The sequence below is a fragment of the Gobius niger genome, assembly GCF_951799975.1.
Source record: "Gobius niger genome assembly, chromosome: 14".
In the NCBI taxonomy this organism is placed as follows: domain Eukaryota; kingdom Metazoa; phylum Chordata; class Actinopteri; order Gobiiformes; family Gobiidae; genus Gobius; species Gobius niger.
In genome coordinates, this window is record NC_136865.1 from 26775103 (window position 1) to 26799350 (window position 24248).

General features: G+C 39.8%; 2 protein-coding genes across 3 annotated transcripts; one reads left to right on the top strand and one right to left on the bottom strand.

The window, feature by feature from the left end:
* Nucleotides 1-3591: 3591 nt before the first annotated feature.
* LOC306973973 (BOLA class I histocompatibility antigen, alpha chain BL3-7-like) lies at nt 3592-7273 on the bottom strand. 2 transcript variants are annotated; one of them, XM_079571076.1, is made up of 4 exons: nt 7174-7273; nt 5362-5667; nt 3805-3979; nt 3592-3752 (listed from the first exon to the last, which is right to left on the bottom strand). In XM_079571076.1, the coding sequence occupies exons 1-3, from the start codon at nt 7250-7252 to the stop codon at nt 3831-3833; spliced, it is 534 nt and encodes a 177-aa protein (XP_079427202.1). In that variant the 5' UTR covers nt 7253-7273; the 3' UTR covers nt 3592-3752; nt 3805-3830. The 2 variants fall into 2 exon arrangements, with proteins under 2 accessions (XP_079427202.1, XP_079427203.1); XM_079571077.1 differs by having other exon boundaries at nt 3592-3728; nt 3793-3979.
* A 1726-nt stretch (nt 7274-8999) lies between these two features.
* slc39a7 (solute carrier family 39 member 7) lies at nt 9000-15537 on the top strand. The gene is made up of 8 exons (XM_079570979.1): nt 9000-9159; nt 9880-10352; nt 10544-10712; nt 11616-11684; nt 12624-12758; nt 12837-12947; nt 13762-13958; nt 15213-15537. The coding sequence occupies exons 2-8, from the start codon at nt 9888-9890 to the stop codon at nt 15465-15467; spliced, it is 1401 nt and encodes a 466-aa protein (XP_079427105.1). The 5' UTR covers nt 9000-9159; nt 9880-9887; the 3' UTR covers nt 15468-15537.
* The last annotated feature ends 8711 nt before the right edge of the window (nt 15538-24248 follow it).

Genomic DNA, 24248 nt, shown 5'->3' on the forward strand with positions numbered 1-24248 from the left:
ATGTTTTGAACCTTGAGCATTGATATTTTGAGGCTCTCAACCTCAACAAATGCTTTTATGTAAACGATAACTAAACTTGACAATTCAAAATCTCCATTTGTTTGTTATTATGGAAAGCACCTGGAATCTTATCCCAAAAGTGATTTTGATGACACAGTCTCGAGCTCCCGTGGTTTCTACATACAATATAAGACCTCATGGGGCAGGGATATTTTGCGTTTCTGTCTTGATTGCGATTGTTCCTTCAGTCCTAGTCTCTGGTAAAGATAGCATATAGGACTTACGGGTGTCACTTGTTTATAAATCCTTCGCAACATTGATATTCAGGTGGTTTTTGCATCTCTTCCTCAGATCCACACGAGATGACACAGGGATGCTCTGTCCTCCTGCTCCTCTGCACTCCCAGGGTCCAAAGCAGTTTTACGACCAAACCTTCTCTTCCTGCCAAGGCACACAGGCAAGGTTCAAAGAGGGGCAGCAACTAGTCAAAACTCTTCATATGAATGTGCTTCGAGATACCTAACTTGTATTTTAAACGAGATATGTCATGCAAAATCAATGTTTTTGTGTGTTGTATGTATGTTGTAAACTTACCTTGAGCTGTATTTCACTTCATTCACAAAGCTAAAGCGTTCCAATCTGCATGTCCTGGATTAGAAGGAACATAAAACTGTCCTCCACTACCCTGGCCAGCCAACCTCTCGACTCTCCAATGGCCTGTATTTGCGTATCATTCATATTTCTTGTTAAATTGAATGTTTTTGCACACTGTAAGCCGCCATGTTGGACTGACCAAGCATACCAGACTACAGTACATGTCAGATTACATGCCACGCTGGTCTGACACATTATTAAATCCCATAAAACATCACCAGGCCTGTTCTCCATGGGGGTCATTTGGGCAGCATGGTGGTGTAGCGGTTAGCACTCGTGCTTCACAGCAAGAAGGTCCCAGGTTCGATCCCTGGAAAGACGAGGCCTTTCTGTGTTGAGTTTGCATGTTTTCTCCATGTGTGCATAGGTTTCCGCTACCACTAAATACATGTACAATACGCCAAGATGAATGATGAATGATGGTGGTCAGAGGGACCGTTGGTGCAGATGTGCAGTCACACTTCTGTCAGTCTACCCCAGGAGAAACTGTGGCTACATTTGTAGCTTACCACCAACGTGTGTGGAGTGAATTAAGAACAAATCCCCTGCACTGTGTGAAGTGCTCTTTGGGTGACTTCTGCACCCAAATTATGCTGCATGAGTTAAAAATGCATAAATGCCTGCTGCTGAAACACTATTGCATGTGCTATTCTTTTTGCGCATGAGTAAACTCTGGGCAAATGACCCTCAAAGTGTGTCCATCACAGCCTCATGGCTTTGCAGGCAGGAAGTAGGAAGTGAAAGTTTGTTTTTCACTGTTATATATCGTGTCACTGCTGCTGCAAAATCCTGATCAGCCCAGTCGCCCCCTTTGTACTGCCTTTTGATTTCAAGTGTCTTGCCCATTGACACAACAGTAGGCCAAGGTTGGAGCTGAGATCAAACTTATGGGCATTTTTGGGCACCTCATCCTTCACTGCAGGAGCAGAAGATGGGCACGTCCATCCTCACCTCCTTCATCACTGTTTGGGGCGCTGGTGAGAAGGTGATCAGATCCTCATCCTCATCTTCTCATGACCTCTAGATAATTCAGTGCAGCCACTTTATTACTGTTACCTGCACTGTTGTTATTTGTATCTTGACATAGTACTGTATCTGCTGTTGCGTTGCAAATCCACCAATCACTTTGTTTTGTCTGTACATTTATTACATTTACATTCCCTAGAACAATTTCTTAGTTTGTGAACCCTTTCACTTACAATGGCTATAAAATGATTCAGATGAACATTTATTTTGAGTGTAGTTACAGTCAAAATGTAAATATGTTTTCTTATGTTCTTATAACTGATGATAACTATATAAATCTTAATGGCTAAATAATCTATTTTGGTTTGAGCTTTCTGCTTAATGTCACTGTGGTAAACTTGTTGCACCTGTTTTAACGTAGAGTCACTAAAGTCCATTCTCTGATTACTCACACCCTTGAGGTTGCTGGGAGATCCATGTTGCACCTGCAAAACTGTGAGCACATAGGAGGATTACTGAAGATTTGTCATTGTCTTCACAAAGGCTCTATGTCCCTTTCCTTTAAGTACTTCTGGTACATAGGCTTAACTGCTAGGATGGTTTAAGGTGCTGTAATTGTGGTTCATGACTGAGTTTTAATTGATTATACAAATAAACCAGATGTTTTGCCAATCTCTAGATATGAATTTGTTCCTTGCAGACATGTGATGTTGCAGACTGAAGAGTTTTTGATTTGCTGTGTGATTCCATTGTCCAAATCGGATGTTAAAATTTTAAATTTGACATTGTAGGTCTGTAAAATAAGTACAAGATAATAAGGTTTAACATTTGTCTGTATATTTATGGCAAATTTCCAAAAAAGACGGTCAGTCTGGCCAAAAGTAGAGAGACGTGGGAGTGAGGTTTGTGGTCAGCCACAGCGACAATAGAGCCTCTACAGAGAAAAGTCACGTTTTCAGAAATGGGCCTAAGAGAAAAAGAGCGGTGCATGTGATTATGGAGCTCGACTGGACAGGGCCAAAAGGCCAGCCTGCAGACAGCCTCAGAAAAAAGCACATTTACCTTGAACTCCAGTGTCCTGTGAGTGGGGCGGGGCTCGGCTGACAGGGTCAGAGAGGGAGACGGGGGGTGGTTGGGGAGCAGGGCCAGTGCTGCCCCTGAGGTCGTGGGGCTCTAACCCGTGGGGGGCACTGAGTGTGGGCAGTGGGGGAGGATGCTATGATTTTGTGAGGTGCAGATGCTCAATATGCAGATCTCTAATCGAATTGTGTGACGATGAATTGGCTCCCAGTTCGGATTTGCATTAGGACAATCCCGGGCCGGGACTCAGGGGTCAGCGGAGTTCCCCTGGACAAAATGAGCAGCCGGCTGCAGACACCCCTGAGAACGTGTGAACTTGAAGTAGACTTTACTCAATGACAGGGATATTGATTGATTCAAATTTCTGTCTGTCTGTCTGGCAGTGCATAAGACAGCTGTCCTTTGCATGGAGAGGTTGTTCCCAAATTATTTTTATTACATTGTGGATGGTTATTATTTTTTTAAACGCTAAAATAGAAAGAGTTCAGGTATGCTTTTTATCGCATGAAGCAAAGGTGCAGAGCTATACCTCTAAATTCTCTGCTGATTTTTGTCCTTGGACATTCTGCTTCATTCATTGTAAGGCTTATAATCTCCCGTGAATGTGCAATAGAAAAATCATTCCTGTAACTGAGTGAGCAGAGATAAACTCAAAGATTAGACTGCAGATTAATAGTCAAAATATTATTTTTTTTAAATTATTTCCAACTAAAACACAAATCAAGTCCATGAAAAAGCAACACCAAGTAGAAAAAATAGACACAGAACAGAATCATCAAATGTCATAAGATTTAACATGAGCTGAAGTTGAATATGAATTGTTATTTTCTTGCTTTTGTCTGACCTGATCTATTACCCTATCTTCTGGAAAAAGTCCATTCAAACATCCACAAATATGATGCTACAATTATTTACATGATATACAGTTTCATGTAGCTGCATCTGTACAAGGTCTTCATACATAAACTTTTGCTGGAATAGGCTCTTCTTTATTTTCTTCAAACTGAAATTTGGACGTTCCTCTGAGTCTGGACCCTGTGAAGCAGAAGTATCTGGATAAAACGCTGATAATCAGTGAAATAAGTGTGATACTGTTTTACTTACATGAATGATTATGTCCGAGTCTGACTTTATAATGTGGTATCATGTCCGCACGGAAACATGTGCCTATTGCTGAGACTTTTCTTATATTGGCAGACTCCAGCAAAGACGATAGCGATTATCAGGAAACCTACAATAGCTCCAATGACCAGACCGAGCGGAAATTTTGTTGTGGGATCTGAAAATAAATAAGGGAAACATGGTCATTTAAAACAGTGTTTCCCAACCAGGGGTACGGGGACTTCTAGGGGTACACCAGCACAAAGCAGGGGGTAGTAGGGATCATTTCAGATTAAAGACTTGAAGACTTGAACTTGTGTAGTATTTTTAAAGGAAAGTCAGTAAGAAGATACGATGCGGAATAAAGTGAGCTGTTTTGGCTTTGATTTGAGCACAGCATATTGGCTTTTTTACTAATAAATAGCATCTGTAGTTGATCACTGTTGATACTATAAGAAACACAAAAAAGCTTGAGAACTAGTCTTCAGCCGAGGATGGCTATACTATCCTCTGCATATAGTACCCATCAAAAGTTTGGAAACGCTTTTAATTTATTTTAAATTCTTCAAAATTGCAACCATTTATTATTGACATTTTCTCAATGAGCTTCATAAGGTCGTCCCTGAAATGGTTTACAACAGTCTGTGAAGTGAAAACCATATCTGGTGACGACATCGTGAAGCTCGATGAGAAAATGTCAAAAGTCAATTTTTGGTTTTGTTTAAAACATAATTCCACATGTGTTAATTCATAATTTAATGCCTTCAGTGAGAATCTACAATGTAAATGGTCTTGAAACAAAAGACAAGTGCATAAAAAAGCGTTTCCAAACTTTTGACTGGTGTTGTCTCTGTTTTCATAAAAACAGTTGTTCCTCATGCACCAGGTATCGCTGCAGCAAGTCTTATGTATAACGTTGTATAGGGATGGATCACTTGTTTTGGCAGATGCAAAACTGATAGAGACAAAATACAGTGAATAAAGATTCAGCTTCATGATTATTTAAGATCTTTTTTCTTCTTTGTTATGAAAGGTTTGTTGGAATGATGGAACTATATGAACGGTCACGGAACCTGTTTGGGGCAGAACCTCATTTGGGGCGACAGCGGTGGACACAGTCGAGCATATTTTCTTGTGACCAGAGTGTCAGTGGTTCAAATCCTGCAGGGGGGTAAGACATTTCACCCACCTTGCCTCCAGTGTCTGACTCTGGTGAAAGGGTGAGTAGTTCCTTGATGTAAAGCGCTTTGAGTTCCTAAATGTGACAATGTACCATTTGTGTGACCAGGACTGACTCAACCTACCCATAGGCCCCTGGGCTAACCACGAAATATAGGCCACACCCCCTCACTCTAACCCGAGATGGCTCCACTACACGTTCAGCTGACTCATTAATGTAAGCGATCAGAGCCATTCTATGAATTTTACCTTTTTTCATGCTCACTTATACGCACAGAGGTAGAGAAAAAAAATTATGCTAAAATATATATATATATAATTGTATTTTTTGTAGGCCCCCAGGCAAGCCCAGTGGTTAAGGTGGCCCTGTGTGTGACTTACAAATAATCTCGGTTTGTATGTCCTTTTTGTTCAGTTGGATGCTGACGATCTCCTCTGTCTCAGTGAAGTGGAACACACAGCTGAACGTCTCCCAGTCTTCAACCGGGACTGACGACACATTCAGCTTTGCACTTTTCTGGAAGGTCCCGTCACTGTTGGGCACAGTGTCCTCGATGTCCACACCCTCAAGCAGCTTCTTTCCATTTCTAGCCCAGAACAGCACGGCTTCTTCAGGGTAGAAACCTGTGGCGTGGCAGGTGACGGGGGACGAGGGTGACTTTTGCACCAGCGAGATGGAGGGTAGATCTGGAGTGAAATGCATTAAGTAAAAGTTTAAGTACTGGTCACCACGGGAGAATTAAAACTCACACCAAAAGTCTAACACAGTTTCGCCTCCACAAAGCTGTTAATCTTCCATGGGTTATATCGCCACAGAAATTTTAGATAATCCTTTAATGACTGGGAGTCTTCACAAACAGTATAAGCATAATTATTCACAAAGGATATTTTGATTTTTTTACTAGAACTAACTTTTAAAAACACACCAAGTTTAGTTCTGTATATTTGTAACATGTGGAAAATGTAGACCGCAAGTAGAGTTTGTTTCCCCCTCACAATGCATTTTCTTCTACAGCTACATTTGAGTACCAAATACAAACAGGTGTATAAATGATTTTTTTTTTTTACTGTATTTTGCAAGTTCAGGAGTGTGCGAGAATTTTTTACTATTACGAGTTCAAGCTACTATAGCCACAGTTGCTTGGGCTAGAGTCACTGATGGAAGTGAGGCCGCCATTAGCCTCTCCGACCATCATCAAAACACTCACTCATACGTTGCATTCATAGGCAAGGTGGGAGGTGTCCTGCCCAAGGACATAACAACACTCTGCCCCTGTGAGGGCCGGGATTCCAACCGCCAACCTTCATTTCATAAGATCCCGCTCTACCATCTGTGGTGGAGCACTACTTTTTGTAAGATGTACCCATGGGTAAATTCGTCTTGCAATTCTGAGAACTAATTAATCATTCATTAAAAACATTATACAAAGATAAACATCACACATACTGTATTTAAACATAAAGCTTGAAAGTGCTCCAGATACTAACAGGATGTGCCTTTGGTACAGATGCAACTGAAGTTTAAGCCACTGGACAGTAACAAAGATAAAAAGCCGTGTCAGGGGCGATTAGATCCCTACTTATTCATACCTTTTTACATATACTGTACTATTATTCTTGTATTTATGTCAATAATCTATAGAAATGGTATGGAAATGACACCCCCATTCTTGTTTAACGCTATACATGCTGTGTCTTGTCTTGAGGAATTCATGACTTGGTTTGAACCTGACATTTAAAAATGTATGTGTAACCTCTTCACAGTTTCACTTCTTGGACAGTGAGTGTTTAGAAAAGTTTTCCAGCTGTCATTATTTCCTCATAATCACATACATTTTGTAAATCTTTTGTCTAGTCTTACTTTATTTTGAAACAGCACAATCCAGTCCATTGTTAGAAAGCGTGACCTTAAAATCCAAATCTTTCCACAAAGTATTGCAGGAATTTGAAGTTCAGGCATACACAACGTCATTAGTTTTATTTGCCATGAATTCTTCCATTAAACATATGAATGAATGGTTGAAAACACTTCCTCAAACACAACGTTGCATAGATTGAACATGAGATGATTCATTGTTGTTACCTAAATGTCGTAAAAATTCCTGTTGTTTTCTTTATGGGATCATAGGGATTTCCTGCACGGTTTCATCAAAAACAATAGCAAGGTGTTTGATGCAATGCAAATAGTCTTACCTGAAGATGAAATCCGGATGATAAGGAGCAGCGTAATGATTAACCTCATTTTGCCCACGGGAGACATGGACGGATACATGTTACTCTCTCACTGTCCCATAAGTGGAGCGTTTATCCGGACTTGTCATCACCTGAAGTTAAGGAGTGGCCACAACCCGTTTTACTTGTGTGACAGTAAATGTACCTTTTTTCACTACAGTTGCCAGAGTGTTTTGACAATTCCCTCTCTGCAGCTTTTGTGCTATGTTGATTTGCCATTTTTTAATAAGTTCTGCATTGTGTACAAAAACAAAATGAAAAAAACAACAAAAAGACTGGCAGTGTCTTTTGCCTATGTAGTTTCACTCAGTCAACAAAAACCCGCTGAACAGGCTCATCTTTCATTTTGTGGTTTGGAGTCAGTTCTCTATCCGCAGTTAGGAGTGTCCACAAAGAAAATATTTATTTTAATTAGTTTATTTTCATAATGTATTTGACGTTTGTGTTGTAGGCCTCTTATGCATCTGCATGGGTTTATAAAAGAAAATAAGTCCTTTTTTTTCTTTCTTTTTTTCTGTTTTGGCAAAGGCATCAATACTGGGTTGAATTTATGCTTTATGTTTTTCTAGTGTATATTGTTGCTTTTTAGTACCAAAAGAGGGCAGCATAATGCAAACAAATGTGAGGGATGCATCTCGGTGGGGAAACTACATTGAGAAGAAGCAGGAAAATTGCTCCCATTTTACACGCATTTTAAAGTCCAGCACACGGGCTGTATTCAGATAAATATTTTTAAGGATATAGCACATCATGGAAAATAAAATTAGGAGTCATGGGGAATGAATAAATAAATAAATAAATAAATACATAAATAAATAGAAACAAGTTAAAGCCACACCGCGTAGAATCTTACCCAAAAAATTAATTTGAAATACAAGCTTTTATTTTATGACAGATATTTTCAGCATTGAAAAATACCTCAAACTAACATGTAATTTTGCTGTGAGCGGCTCAGCTCTCCTAAAAGATGACATAACTTTACCGGGAGTGGGTAGTCTCCAGCTCGTTTCCATGGAGATCGACTAAAGTCAGTAGAATTTTTTAGAATGTAGGTTAGGTTCCCATCCAAATCCATTCTTTGATTTCTCACTGCAGTCGTTGCATTTTCTGTGTGGAGCTGGTCATTAGGAGCATGTATTGTACTGATGGCAACAGTATAGTCCAAAATGTTACGCAGTGTACCTTTAACTAACAAGAAGCGCGGCATCCTCGAAACAAAGTGACATAAAAAACAGACATCCTTGTTTGCCTTTGGGGTTTTATTTGTTTTATTGTTATTTCAAATAGAGTTCGGGAATGTGACGTCATATCGCTAAGCATTATGGGATTAGCAGCAATTGTAAACTAATGGAGATTTTAGAAGTTAAAATACTGGAGTTATTGTTCACATTAAAACACTTGGACACCACAGTGAGGTAGATGTATTTACCAGCAGTAACTCAGCAGCTAACGGAGCTGTTCCACGGCTATTTTCTCCACTTTATAGACTGTTTTTAGCTAATGTTAGTCAATGGAAATGTATGCTAACAGCTGCAAAGATGGCCGATCTCCATGGTAACTGTAGACTTTCCCGAACTCTATACAAACTCTCAGAGACTATATTTACCAAAACACACTAGGGGCGTATAGGGCACACAAATACAGCGAAAGCATTCAGAAAAATTACAGTCTAAGATAAAATAAACCTCAGTTATGGAGCATGACGAACATGACCAAGCGTCTGATCCTTTTTACAGTCTATGGTCTGATCATCTGATCAGCTCCGGACGGCGGAGGAGGGTTAAGCCGTTCTCGCGAGATTTGATGTAGTGAAACTAAATGCCACGTCTCATTCACAGCTAGCACAGTCCCACTTTAAACAAAATATCAGCACTTTAGCGCAGCAGATTTGGCTGTGCAGAAAGCATCATTCAGTGGGAACACGGGCAGACACATCTGCACACTTTGGTAAGAATTGGACTTGATTTTAGACACGGTTTTGCTGCAGTAAGGTGTTAGCATAATATGTAGCTAGTTAGCTGCTGTAGCCAAACTTAATTGAAAACACTGTAGGATGACTTGTCTTTCTTTGTTTAACATCCGGCTTGTAATGTTTGCTCAAAGCTAAAGTTACTGCACTAAGATAAACCCACTCTCTTTGGTGCACTGCAGTGAAAGTGTGAATAACAAAGAATGAATTAAAAAAAAAACATTTTATCATCACTTCGCAGCTGGCTGGTACTGCTTTTGTATTATGGTTATTCAATAACAAAACACACATTTGCTTTGTACTCTTCTATTGTCTCAAGTGTCTCGAGAGAGATTTGTTATTTAATCCTCATTTATTAAGCTTCAAAGCCTAAAAAGTTTATTCAGAAGCTAGCATATCCTACATCCCTAATTTCTAATCTAATACACCAATGAAAGAATCCATTAAGACCTGGCTCTCTCCATTTGACTGATTTCATCCCCTTGAATATGTAGGCTATATTTTTACACATGTAAAGCTTCAACCAGTTTTGTCAGTATTGTCTCACCTTCAAACATACTATAGCAAGCGAAGTAATGAGAATTTACATATCTCTTGAAATATGTGAATGGTTTGCATAAAGTTGGTACAAAGTTGCCGAAAGTAATAAACCTCTAATGGTCACTGCTCTGAAAACATGCCTTTGATCTTTCTTGCAGTGGTTAATATGGGCTGTGCACATCTGCTGGTACTGACGGTCGCCACGTCCACGATACTGCTGTTTGCCTCTCCATCTGTCACTGCTCACAGCCATTCCCATGGAGAACATCACCATGGACATGGCCATCACCACCACGGACACCATCATCACGGACACTCTCACGGCGATGACGATCACGAGCCCGAGGTGAAGATGTTTCATGGAGCGAGCAAGTGGAGCGCAGAGGCCAATGTCCCCACAGAGGAGGAACATCATCACGGACACGCACACGATCATCACGGACACGCACACGATCATCACGGACACGCACACGATCATCACGGACACGCACACTCTCATGACCACGGACACAGCCATGAGGATATTGTTCGGGTGCATAAAGAAGAGGGTGCACATGGTCACTCACACGGAGATAAAATGAAGATGGAGGCAGAACCAGAAAAGAGGGACACGATGGAGCTCTGGACTCAGGTCTGATTTGATTTTGATTTGTTATCATTGTGCAGAAACATGTTGTGTGTCAAAAACAGGGGGCTCAACCAAGAAATGCATCTCGAGTACAATACAACAAAATGTAATTTACCCATCTGTTTATCTCTTTTCACTTTCATGTTTGCCACCCGATTGTCATTTAGTAATTTGGGCTATATTCCTCCCCGCAGGCAATAGGCGCCACTCTGCTGATCAGTGCTGCCCCGTTCTTGATATTGTTCCTGATCCCAGTTCAGTCCAATAGCGACCAGCACCAGAACCTGCTCAAAGTGTTGCTCAGCTTTGCCTCCGGCGGGCTGCTGGGAGACGCCTTCCTCCACCTCATCCCTCATGCGCTGGGTATGTACATGTCCTTTATTGTCCCTTCCAGGAATTGTGTTTTTATTATGTGTTTCCTGTTCATGCTTTTAGGCCTTTGGGGAATTCACGAAGGTACTTTTTAGTACATTTTTAAAGCAGCATAATTCGTCGTGGAACAACCACCGGAACTGGTGATTGTAAACCGTAAACTCAGATGTTCAGGGTGGTTGAGATCAAATATGACTTGAAAACAACAATGGCGGCCCCCAGTGGAGAAGTGTGGCTAATGATGCAACTTCGCTTTTGGTCACAGCCTTCAATATAACATTATTCACTGTGTTTTAAAAAATTATAACTCATTTGAAGAAACATTCATAAAACGTTATCAGCTTATCTATTCTCTACCTGTTACAGCATTAGCCATCTTGTTTACATACAGGTTTATTCAGTTGGAACGCTCTGATGCCGTATCTTGTAATTTTCACGTGGGGAAAAAGTCACAGTAGCCTGGAATGCAGCTCATACTCTTTAGAATGTTAACATTTGACATTTAATATTACCAAAACCTTTTATTGGTATTTTGGCCTGTAGCTTACCTTTCCATGTTGGTTGATGTGTCAAGCTCTTATCTGATAGATGTTTGATAATGTGATTGTGTAACAAAGGCCATCCTACCTGTTTTGAAGACATTGGTGTAACCGTGACTCCGGTGGAATTCACCTTGAAGAGCTGGGTGCAAACAAAAACTTGAATTAAATCTTTATACTTGATTTATTTAAACGTGTGGTCTTCAGAACAAAAAGAAAATGTGTTTAAATGGTGAAATGTAGAACTATGTAGAAGAATAAAAAGTCTTTGGAGAGCTAGTAAAATGACATAAGCTGATGAACTGTTTTTTTAATCTGTTTTCTATCTTAATGTTTGTTATGTGTATTTGTACAGAGCCACACTCGCATCATGGAGAAGATCACGGCCACTCGCATGCAAGTGAGGACCATGGGCACTCTCATGGTGTGTATTATTTGTTTATTTGTAAATACAGGGTTTCCGCGGGGCATGAAAAGTCATTGAAAAGGCCATATAAGCATGAAATCCCCACCACTGTCAGACTGTACAACAGGATTGTAAAGTAGCATGTGCAATAACCCCTTTGCAAAACTACGTGCAATATTCTCTGCATCAGCACCGCTTTATTCTCTGTGTTGGCATCACTTTGTTAAACCTGCACTAGGACTGTAACTTTGCACTGCCAATGCTGTCCTTGATAACTACCTTTCATAGTCTGTTCTAATCTTATTGTGTTTCTTTTATTATTTTTATTTTCTTATTGTTTATATTCCTGCCCTGGAAGATTTTTGCTCCTACTCATTGTACATAAGATACCACTTTTTCTACTATTTAACTGTTTGCACATTTCCTGTCTATTTTGCACACTCTGAGAGATCTTGTGATCCGAATGTATCAAGTGAATTTCTCCATTGTGAGATCAATAAAGGCTTATCTTATCTTATAATTTCCCCTAACGTCTAAACCAACAATGGCATCGCTCAACTATTTTTACTGCATACATTTGTTTAAAAGGCACAAACTCGGCTGCAGTTTTGACTGACATTTTGCATAATCTTTTGCTCCAAAGTTGCCCCGATGTGTCCAATTTAGTTTTGAATATCAAGCTTTCCCTTCATTCCCCTGTTTGAGTGACTGATTTGATTGTTTACAAATCTTATACATTTAAATATGCATATATATATATTTGTGGTATTAAAAAATAAAGCGTTTAGACATGAATATGCCTTTAAAAAGCATTAAATTTGACTTGCTGCCACCCGTAGAAACCCTGAAATAGAATCTATGGATTTTATCGTTTGTAGTATAAACAACAGCAACAACAATGTCTGACTTGTAATCTTTATTCCCATTGTCTAACTGTAGTTAATTTCACCCTCACAGGAGCAGCCCATGGTCACATGATGTCCGTGGGGCTGTGGGTCCTCGGCGGGATCATCGCGTTTCTGGTGGTGGAGAAGTTTGTCCGTATATTAAAGGGGGGACACGGTCACGGGCATTCTCACGGCCACTCACATGGTACAACAGAGATTTCTGCTGAATGAGTTGGAGACATCTTCCTTGGTTTGTGTTGATGTGGTTTTGATGTTTTTTCAGCTGCTCCCAAAGAAAAAGACAGTGATGGAGAAGAGGAGAAGGAGGAGAAGAAAGAAGAGAAAGTGGCTAAAGACAAGAAACAGGTCAAACAGGAGGATACAAAAAGTTCAGGCAAGTTCAGTTTGGAAAGGCTTTATAACCCTAAATTCACTTGAACTGTAAATATTATATATTGAAGTTTGAAGTGCCAACAGATCAATGGGAATACTGTGAAAGAAATTGTTTCAGTTCTCAATTGGAACCCAAAATTACATCAGAAGCATCGGAACACTTTATTGCTGTCTTCAGTGCAGGTGTAACATGAAACATAGCAATAATAATATACATTAAAATAGAACAAGATGTAGAAATATTTAAGCTAAGCTCTAAATATACAGCATATATATGTACTGTTAAAACAAAGTGACGTGAGTTGGTAGATTTACAAATGAACAATAAAACTGAGGGTGTATAGATGTGACCTGGTTGTGCAAATACAACAGAGCAAACAGCAGGTGCAGAAAATAATAAAGTGACCATACAGTGTTACTTTGCATGAAAGAGTTTGATGGCAGGAGAAGAGCTGTGCTTGTGGCGGAAGGACTGTAGCTTTCTGTCGAGGGTCAAACAGTCTGCACTTGGCATCATTGCACAACAAAGTCATATTTTTAACCTTCTTTATGTCTTGCTCTTAACCTTTTCTGCACAGCGTAAAATTTGAAATAATATATGAACCTTTGAGTATTTTGTTTTTATTACAATTTCCCAGAGCTGTTTTTCTGTTACATAATGTTGTCTGCACCTATTACTCTGGAACGTCTTGGTCTGTCTAACCTTTTGTTAATACGCGCCGTCTTAAGTTACCTACTTCACAAGGAGGAGGTTTGGTATGTCTGTGTTGAATATACAAGTTCATGATTGAAGTGTTGTTTTTACACTGATACAGATATCAAAGTATCGGGTTACCTAAACTTGGCTGCTGACTTTACACACAATTTCACGGACGGCTTGGCGATCGGGGCGTCGTTCTTGGTCAGTCCAGCAGTGGGCGCTGTTACCACACTCACCATCCTGCTTCATGAGGTCCCGCATGAGATTGGGGACTTTGCCATCCTGGTCCAGTCTGGATGCACCAAGAGAAAGGTAACAGAAAGCTGTTCAGTATCATTAAGCTCACTTATTTATTTCTTGCTCGGCTATTTTTACTGCATACGTTTCTCAAAGTACTAAAATTATGGTCAAACACATTCAGCTGCATTTTTCTGCTCAGAAAGTATCCTTTGTGTGCAATTTTCTTAGAAATATCAAAATGTTCCCTCATTGCTCCATTGCTGTTGTAAATCTTAAAGCTGCCTTCAGTTACTCCATTTTGTCGGCTCGGGATGGTTGCGTGACAACATTGCATCGCTAAAGGCACCAGCTTCAAATGTGATTTAACGTTTTCGCGCAGAGGCCAGATCAACACCTCCCACACCCCCAACACACCCCTCATCGGTCCCCCTCGCAAGTGTTTGAAGCAGCAGAAGCTGCAGCAGTTAGTCGCACACTCAGAGTTTAGCATTATGACAGACGTTTACAAAAGATCGTGAACTGATAAACATCTGACAACTTGCTCTGATGCAGCTGAAAGCCTTGTGAAATGTCCATGTCCGTTTGTTTAAACCCTTTAAAGAAGCTACGTCCCGCCGACGGGACGTGCACCATTAAATGCATACCTATACGCACCACAGTCACATTGCCCGACATGTTACTAATCAAAATGATAGATTTGGGTAAGACAAAGGTCCCCTGGACCTTACATGGACATATCCATGTAAAAACTGATGTGCAATGTTAATTTTTAGTAGTGTTTTTATAGGCTCAGAGTGTGTTTTGGTTCCATCTATCTATTGCAGCTGTGGACCTTTATTTTCATCAAAAAAATTTAGACGAGAATAAAGACAATTATTATTTATTCAGTGCTGTAGTTGATAACTTGCCAGTAGTGGATCTGATAGTCAAACTGATTGTTGTGGCTAGAACTAGAGACTCACATGCAAGAGTATTATGTAAATTCCATAAGGGACTTAAACAGCAATGGTTATAATTTGGAGACGTCATTTTACAGGCGAGTGAATCAAAATGACCTACTTCAGTAAAGGGTTAAGAATCAATACCTATTGGAAGTTGTGAAATAATTTTCCTCCTCATGGTTACAGAGCACCGGGGAAGAGTGTGAGTTTACAATTAAATGCAGGGTTCATTGCTGACACCTAAAAAATTCCAAAAGACACAGGGCAGCTTTAACACAGTTGTTTTTGTGTTTGGCGGCATAAAAAAACCATTATGTTTAACTTGCTGTTGTGTCAGATTTCACATTATCTAACACTTCCCTGTGATTTCCTTCCCCTTCTGCAGGCCATGTGTCTCCAGCTGCTGACCGCAGTGGGCGCCCTGGCCGGCACCGCCTGCTCTCTCTTGGCGGAGGGTGTTGGAGCCACGGCCACCGCCTGGATCCTGCCCTTCACCGCGGGGGGGTTCGTCTACATTGCCACGGTCACGGTGCTCCCCGAGCTGCTGGCGGGACGCTCCAGCTTCGGACAGTCCCTCCTGGAGATACTGGCCCTGCTGTTCGGAGTCGGCATGATGGTGCTGATCGCCGAGTATGAGTGAATCTAGAAATGTTAAGGAAGTAGGTCAAATGGCTGTAATGGTTGCGTTCTCGATCGTTCTACAGTTTAATGTGAGGGGCTGTAAAAGTCTATGGGGAATTTACTTTACAGAAAATCTACATACTATATTGGACCTTGTTTTTTTGTTAGGGATTTAATGCACGTTTGACATGAAAGTGATTTAAAGTGGACATATCACACATAATTTGGGCATTTGGGCCCCTCAGCATTGATATTTTGCTTTTTGAAATAATGTATGAAACTGGGCTGGTCAGGATTCTTAATTGACCTGGAGCGCCCTCTGAAGGCAGAAGTGGGAATGACATTTGATAGAAAGCCTTCACTTTTAGCTTATGACAGGCTACCAAGTTGATGTCTGCGTTATAGACAAAACTTGGAGCGTTGAACTGCTCAGAGCGGGTCCGGTGATCATTTATGGACTTCAAAAATGTGGGGGAAAGTTGTTGCGTTCCTTCGATGATGCATCAAAACCAGGAACCACAGATTGGAGCGCTTCAACTGGAGAAGAAGAAATGAATTTTAATCATAAACCAGACTTGATCATCTGTGATAAGAGTTGAAAGGAAAACTGACCTGTCCTCCTTTCCCGTGAATGTCATTACGTCATGTGAACCTAATCTATAAAACAAAACATTAGTTAATTTTTTTTGCTTTGTACAATTGTGACTTATTTTTATTGTTTTGTACGTTGTTTTTGTACTGTTATTGTATCTTGCTTCTAGCTCTCATAATATTAATTTCATTCATGTTGATCAGTTCCTGGGTCCAAAATGTACTGTACGGTGATGTAGTAATTTCAATTGACGCAAGAAAGTCTGTAAAAAAGGATGCTCAATTTTATTTTGGTATATTATTGAGATGTATGTCTTTTAAAACATTCCAAAAAATAAAAAGTAATGAGTACATCTTGTGCAGATGTTCGTGACTAACTGCGGAGCCCGTATATTTATCTATAAAATATTATGCAAGTTGCTGGACCAGATTCCAGAGATTGCCAGTATTTTAGACTCCATTACTTCCTTCTCGCATGTTATTTTAAGACAGCTTCTGCCCTTTTAAAAAACAAACCAAAAGCATTTCATAACACAAAACTTTTCCATTGTTGTGAGAACTGGTTTGGGTTAACTGCGTTGAGGGTTTTTTGCCCGCTTTTAAAAGCTCCTTGCCCCACCTAAAAGTGCACACCGCCATAATACAGTAAAAATAAAACTATAAAACCAACTATAAACTAAATTCAGACTCACAGAAACTGATTTAGATGTATCTTGTTCATGGTACTCAAGAGTCAGGCTGGATTGTGCAGAGACTGAATGTTATTTGCTTCGGGGTTAGTCCCTTACACTCCTGCTTCTCAACTTGTGGGTTCAGTTATTCAAGGAATCCTTATGTCCTGCGTATATTACTGTGTAAAGGCTTTCTCAAAAGCTGGTGAGTGATTATTTTTTGTTTTTGCCTATACTGTGGTGCTGAGAACAAAATCAAACAAAACCACTAACCACTCACTCACACTAATATACAATGTTTTACTGGTGACGAAGAGACAGCTCCTCTTATTCGAAAATGAATTGCTCTCTCACTTAGCGGTGGTGGAAAGTAACATAGTAACAGTACAAATTATAGGTACTTTTACTTTACTTTAGTACATTTTATGATGAATACTTTTTACTTTAACTTCACCTAATTTCAGAGCCTGCATCTGTACTTTCTTCTTCACTACATTTTTAGATTGGGTTAAAAGTGTTTTATTTTCAAATGACCTCTCTACGATGAACTGGTTTAGTCCCAGTTTAGACTTGGTTTAGTGGTTTACTCCTTTAGACCTTGTTTATATCTTTTCCTTAGTTCCTGTTTTTTGACCTGAGTTAGTGGTTTACTCTTTAAACCTCTACTTACAAAGTGCATTTTACAATGCATACTTTTATACTTTTGCTTAAGTAAAAATGTTACCAGATGCTTTTACTTTAGTACATTTCTGGTCCTGTATCTGTACTTTTACTTAAGAATATTGTGTATATCTTCCACCATTGAAACTTAGTGATGTAAAATAAGAAATCGGCAGACAACTCAGCAACAGGTTTTGTTTGGGGAAAAATTGGGATCTTTTAAAGGGGCTAGATGCAAGTTTGTCATTTTATACTCACTACTTCCACATCTGGTCTTATGCGTAACTGCACCTTCGAATTAACCCCTTTTTGAGAGACAGTGCAGCAGGATTTTAGAGGCAGTTGTGAACAGGTCTGGGCTCATTCTACACATTAGGACATGGCTGGAACATGTAGTGGGAGGGAAATACTTAATTTTAATATTTTTAAACTCCGTATAGTCCCTTTAAAGTTTGTATGTCCCTAAGAAAATAGAGCAGTGATGAAAATCTAAGCAGAAATATGACGAAGAAGTTTCTTTGGAAATAACAACTTTATCACAGTGAATGTGCTTTGTCAGCCTCTGTCTGAGTGATGTACATTTAGGTCAGTCCCTTCGTCTGGCAACATCTTTTGTAACACGTTTTAGGAGCTTTCAGACAACAGACAGTGCATTGTCTCTTTAGTGTCCCATAGGGCCATACTGCCTTTGCTCTGCCCAATCCCGTCAGAACTTGGAAGCTAAGCAGGGCCTGGCAGGACTTGGATGGGAGACCGTTTGGGAACACCAGGAAGCCTAGCGAATGTGATGCATGAGTGAGTGGGTGGTGGTCGGAGGGGCCGATGGCGCAGACTCGCTTCCGTCAGTCTATCCCAGGGCAGCTGTGGCTACGTGGCAATGTATAGCGTCTTTGAGTGCTTTGATATTTAGATTTCCCTCTGCTGGCCAAGCTGCTCGGTTTCTTCAGGAAGATTTTGATGAAATTCAAAATTCATTAACTCTCACTTAATACCTGCAAAACTAAGTATATGTTATTTTCTGGGAGGCAAGTTGTTCAACCTTTAAATATCCAGACATTTTTCACATGTTTCAAAACTATGCCACAGCCTTAAATCTAAATTCTCATTTTACTACAGAAACAAATCCTGTGTTCCATTGAATTATAGAAAAGAAATGGTTCAAGCTACGTTTTTATCAGTTCTTGATTATGGCGACACAGTTTATATGCACACTTCACCTTCCGTTCTTAAACTGCTTGCTTCTGTAATTCTGCTATTCCATTTATAACTGGAGACAAATACAGAACTCATCACTGTTTGCTGTATGACAAAGTTATGGTCTTCCCTGACAAACAGGAGAAAGCAGCACTGTATCTTATTTATTTTATTTCTTTTTATTTTACTTGTTGGGAGGCTTCCTGATTTTCTCGCATGTGAACTAAACTACAGCTCAAGTCAATACAACACAAGGTCACATGACTGTTTAGTTCTGAAAAATGGACTCATAAAGAGTGACACAGGAAAAAGAGGCTTTTCTTATTATGCTGCCCAATGGAACAAACTACAAAGACTTTCACAATTGAACTCTTTAGTTCCTCAGTCACATCTAAAATGCTTAGTACTAGATTTGTATAAAGAAAATTGTACCTGCTTAAATTGATATAACATTTTCTAAATATTGTTAAATGGATATTTCAGGATTTTTGACATAGGGCCTCATTTCCTAGTTATCCAGAGTGTTGCTGATTTACGGAGATTTTTTTTTTGCAATTCATGCAGTTCTTATATTTGAAGAGTTCCATGGTGCTAGGCTAGTGCAAGGCTAGCACATTTCTACGATATCAGCTAGCCTGCATTAAAAATAGTCTGACCCGCTCCACAGTGCACCTGAGGCACCTGATCACTTATAACACCAGACTAACCATATAAATGTCTGTGTCAACATAAGAACTGCATGAATTACAAAAAAAATATCTCCAGAAATTAGCAACACTCTGGATAACTAGGAAATGAGGCCCTATGTCAAAAATCTTGAAATGTCCCTTTAATATTGTGTTGTTGTTCTTTGCAATGAAACAGGGCGCTCATGAAAAAGAGAGTCCTGTACTCTTATAGGGCCTTCCCTGTATAAATAAAGATAAAATAAAAATACATAAAAACAAAACAAAAACGCCAATATTATGTTCATGTTAAAATGCACTCCGATGATTAAATTATTATATTTCCAAATGCATTCTACATCATTTACTATTTAAACGTGTGCAGTTTTCAGACCTTTAACATCGGTGAATTTTTTTTCTTCTGACCTTTTGAGAACCCCTGGCGTAGACTGTTTCTAGTGATCAGATCTATTTTGGCGGCGTACATAAAGATAAGACATTCCTGCTTTAAAAAATAAATAAAATGAAACGTTTTTCTTTTCATAAATATCACCTATACAGCAACAAGTGTATTTGCGCAAATTCATTTTGTGAAATACTGCTTTACAGGTGAAGATGGAGGCATGAGTCAGCAGTATCTGGCCGTTGAAAATGCCTATTCTGTTAACAATATGCTTCTCTAATTACAAAGAGTTCAGGGGAATTGGGACAGAAAAGTAAATGTAGTTCCTGGTTCCTTGTTTATGCATACTTGAAACAGCTGCGGGATTTATCATCGGAGAGGAGAACACATGGGGACACGGGTGTGGTTTGCCTTGTGTGCCGTGCTCCATAATTAACCTAAGTGGCAAGAATATGTGGCTATGTGGCTTTTCATAATTAAAAAACAATTATTTAGGGGTGCAGTGCTGGACTGTGACGCAGACAATAGAATTACTTCCACTTACTGTGCAAACATGACACACTTAGCTAGCTTTAAGTTGGCCCTTTTTTGTGTGTGTTTTTTTTTTATAATTAAAGTGGACTGGATGAGTGACAGGCAAGAGGAGACGTTTGACTGAGCCAGGACTCGGTCTCCATGAAAGCAGGTAGGACCAAGAACAAACCGTGACAGCTGCAGCAAATGAAAGTGCCGCCTTTTATGTCAGTGCGTTGTTCACTTTGCGTGTGTGTGTGTGTGTGTGTGTGAGACCATTGTGGCCTAGAACAAATCTCCACCTATAAATACTGATAGTGCCAATAGATGATTAGACGAGCTGGCATGAATGTGTAACAATAACGTGTTCAAAAATACATCAACGGTTATATTTCCTGAGGAGACTAAGAGTGTTTGGGGTTAGTCAGGGAATAATGTTGACTTTCTACAGAGCGTGTGTAGAAACTGTGCTGAAGTATGAAATTGTACATTGGTTTGGTAACCTGACGGTAAAATATAAAACACAGATTGTCAGACTTGTAAAATTGGCTGGCAAAATCATGGCGATGTCCACTCCTCCATCCTCCCTCCTGGATGTTTTTGATCAGTCTACTCCTTTGTACCACAGTCCATCAAATTAATTAATGAGAACAACTAATATGTGACTGTGTTAGGCCGGGCCATGAGTTCATAAAGGATAAGGCTCCAGCAGATGACGTGCTCAGTGAATGTCTCAGACAATGGGGAACAGATGATGAGGTGCTGGAGGTCCCGATATGGGAGGACAAGCCCCTACACGGGATGTACCACCGAAACATAACTGAAGTGGCGGATATCAGGAAATCCCACCAATGGCTTGACAGAGCTGGACAGAAGGACAGCACAGAGGGTCATCATGGCTGCACAGGAGCAGGCCTTGAGCACCAGTGTAATAGAGGCCCAGATCTAGACCCCAGGTGTAGACTGCATGTGCAAAGAGGCCCCTGAGACAATCCAGCACATAACTGCAGGGAAAACTTACATGTAGCGCCATAACCAAGTGGCTGGCACAGTGTACAGGAACATCTATGCCGAGAGCCACCTTAAGAGCCCAGGGGCCTACCATAGTCAAGTGCCTATCACAGGACACGGGGGTCGGCTCTTCAGCCTCTTTGTAGTGGCTTTTTTGTCCTTCTGGAGCAGCAACGAGTATATCTACAAGGAGAACTGGTTCTGATGAGTAATCCATCAGACCCGTGTGACTCCTTCATTAACGATGCCTCTTATTGATGCCGCTTTGCGCCGCAGCCTCTTTATACTATAAACCTGCAGGCGCCTGCAGATACACGCACCTCTCGCACCATCCCAAACGTCTGCGCTGTTTTAGGATCCGCGCCACACGTTGTAGAGAGCCCGTCTGAATCTGTCCTCTATATACACGCTTATACGTGCAACTGCTACTTTTTAAGAATCAAAACAACCGCATGTGCTGAAACATGTGCGCTCGCTCGTATCATTTAGAAATTATGACCCTGAAGGGCTGTCAAGAATATCCTTCGACCCTCGTTCATAAAAATAGAGTGTCTGCCCCACTGAAAATTTAATAACCATTCTACATTAGCCTTTATAAAAATGCTTTGAGGAAGTTTACATCAAAATTGGTATATTTACTTTCATTTCTGTTTAAAGAAAAAAACACAAGCACATTATTATTTATAGCCTATTTTTAATGAATTGATAAGAGGGTGCGGAGGGTGAGAAAGATTTATATATATATATATATATATATATATATATATATATATATATATATATATATAGTATACTGTATATAGGACTACTTCAGGACTACTTCACCCAGTGTTTCAAAGTTGTCCATAATTCCTCAGTTCCTCAGAGTCTGTTAGAGCCTGACAAAACTCCTTATTTGAAGATGATGAAAAAACTAAAATGTCTATTTGATCAATTATACTGTATATCAGCATTGATTCACTAAGTCAAGCTAATTTGCTGTTGATAAAAGATGTTTAATTTGTTTGATTGTTTGCACTGAACTAGAACAGCCTGCAGCTATGTCATAACCAATTACACATGACGTATGTCTCCGACGTGCAGCAGACCTTAAATCCATTCAACGTGACAGGGCTGGAATGCAAATAACTTGTAAACACAAATCAATGTGATCAAAAGACAAACAGTAACATTTATTGAAAAATAGAAGAAGGCGAGTGTATCAATGGTCTGGGAAAGAGTGAGAAGGTAGACCGGTGCTCTTCGAAGACTGGGCTGAGCTTTATAAGAATAAATTTGCATGTGTGACATGCCCTGACGAAGACCTGTGCGGTCGAAACGAATAGGCTGGTCCATAATCAATAAAGGACTTTTATTTTTGCTACATGACTCGAGTGCCTCAGACTTTATTTGCTTTCTTTGACCGCGTTCGCTACTTGGCAGAAGCTACTCTACAAGCCAGTCTCAGCAAATTTATTCTTAGTAACATTTATTGCTTGACATGCACGTTTTACCATGGGCTTGATAGTTTTTTCTTTGGGGATATGCAGCTGTGATTTCTGATATTTGATTTTTCAGAATATTTTGCTTAGTAGAAAATAGCAACATCTATAGAAAATGTTATAGCATCATTACAGCGCCCTCTGATTATTAAATATAAAGTAATGCTGTATCTTCTAATGCCAAATACACATTATAGACTTCTGGTCTGTGTCAGACAGTTGTGACTTTGCAGAAGAATGTCTCATGAGATGCCACCAACAAATCACACACTTAATTCTTCTGTTGCGTGTACCATAAATTATTTCAACTTCCTCCTTCTTCCTCCCATTAAAGAAATGTACTTTTTAAAGATGCGGGGTGCTGTGAACGCCAGTCTAGTCACATTCTATAGATTCCAACAGCCTACGATCACAAAGATCGCACTTGACACAAGTCTGCCCATGTCTGAATTTGGATTCCTTTACAAACAAAAAAGGCATAAAAAATAAAAGAGAAGAAAAAATAAATTCTGTTCACAATAGTTCATAAAATTACTATCAGATAAAAGGTCCCGGGTTCGATTCCCACCTGGACGGGACCTCTATGTGGAGTTTGCATGTTCTCCCCGCGTCTGTAGGTTTCCTTCAGTTTCCCCTACCACTAAAAACAATAGGTGAATCCTCCAGCCGGGTGACACTGACCATCAGCACCCTCATTGATTCACATCTGGAGATGCCGTCACCCACTGCTCCAGGTTGCCCCAGTGGAATCGAAGGATGGGTCAAATACAGAGGACAAAATTCTCCAGGGGGATCAGTAAAGTACACCTTCCCATTTGTCAGAAACCCTTAAATTATGACTTGGCCATTACACCCGGGGCTGAAATGAAAAACTTTCTGGCTATATTTATGTCATTAATATTGTTTGTAGTATTTAAGACAAAGTTGGGAACAATTCCTTTTCAAAGCACTAGAAAACCTCAAGTTACTGAGTTTTCAGCATTGTCTCACCTTCAAGTCTGTGAGTGAAACTGAATACCTTCAGACTCTAATATTATTCAGCTTCTGAATGTTTTCACTGTTCTGGTGACAGGGGAGCCGTTTACACTACAGTGTTGGGCATTGTTTTGTTGTCTTACATGTTCAGTGTGAATCTTTACAACAGATGGAAATTGGTCCATGGCTATAATATGACTTACATATTATGTAACTACATATTATGTTCATCAAGTCCTAATCCATCTTAATTGTCAAGTCTCAAGTGATCAGTGACTCAAATTCATTTCTTACTTGAGTAAAATTTGGAAACTCATAGTGAGTATATCTCTGACACAAGTTACATGTTGACAGAAAAATTAGTTGATTATTATTTGTTGTGTCCAATTTTAGGGTGCATTTTTCTTAAATATTATGTTTTTTTTTTTACAAAAGCAGAAAAAAACTTGCTGAAACCATACTATGACTTTAAACGTAAAACTCAGTCAAGAATGAAAGCAAGAGATCCGAGGCACACTGTACAAAAATAGTGGATTGAAAGTCCTTTATTAACATGGACCAGGCCAACGCGTTTCGACTTGCATCTTATGGCAGTGAACAAACACCGACTGTCACCTATTTAAAAAGACTGGGTTA

Bases quoted from the DNA above. Each gene is read 5' to 3' on its own strand.
- LOC306973973 (XM_079571076.1), bottom strand. From the start codon at position 7,252: ATGTATCCGTCCATGTCTCCCGTGGGCAAAATGAGGTTAATCATTACG. The intron at 5,668-7,173 runs GTAAGACTATTT...ATTTCACTCCAG, and splicing joins CATCCGGATTTCATCTTCAG to ATCTACCCTCCATCTCGCTG. The intron at 3,980-5,361 runs GTAAGTCACACA...ATTTATTTTCAG, and splicing joins CATACAAACCGAGATTATTT to ATCCCACAACAAAATTTCCG.
- slc39a7 (XM_079570979.1), top strand. From the start codon at position 9,888: ATGGGCTGTGCACATCTGCTGGTACTGACGGTCGCCACGTCCACGATA. The intron at 11,685-12,623 runs GTGTGTATTATT...TCACCCTCACAG, and splicing joins GGACCATGGGCACTCTCATG to GAGCAGCCCATGGTCACATG. The intron at 12,948-13,761 runs GCAAGTTCAGTT...ACACTGATACAG, and splicing joins GGAGGATACAAAAAGTTCAG to ATATCAAAGTATCGGGTTAC.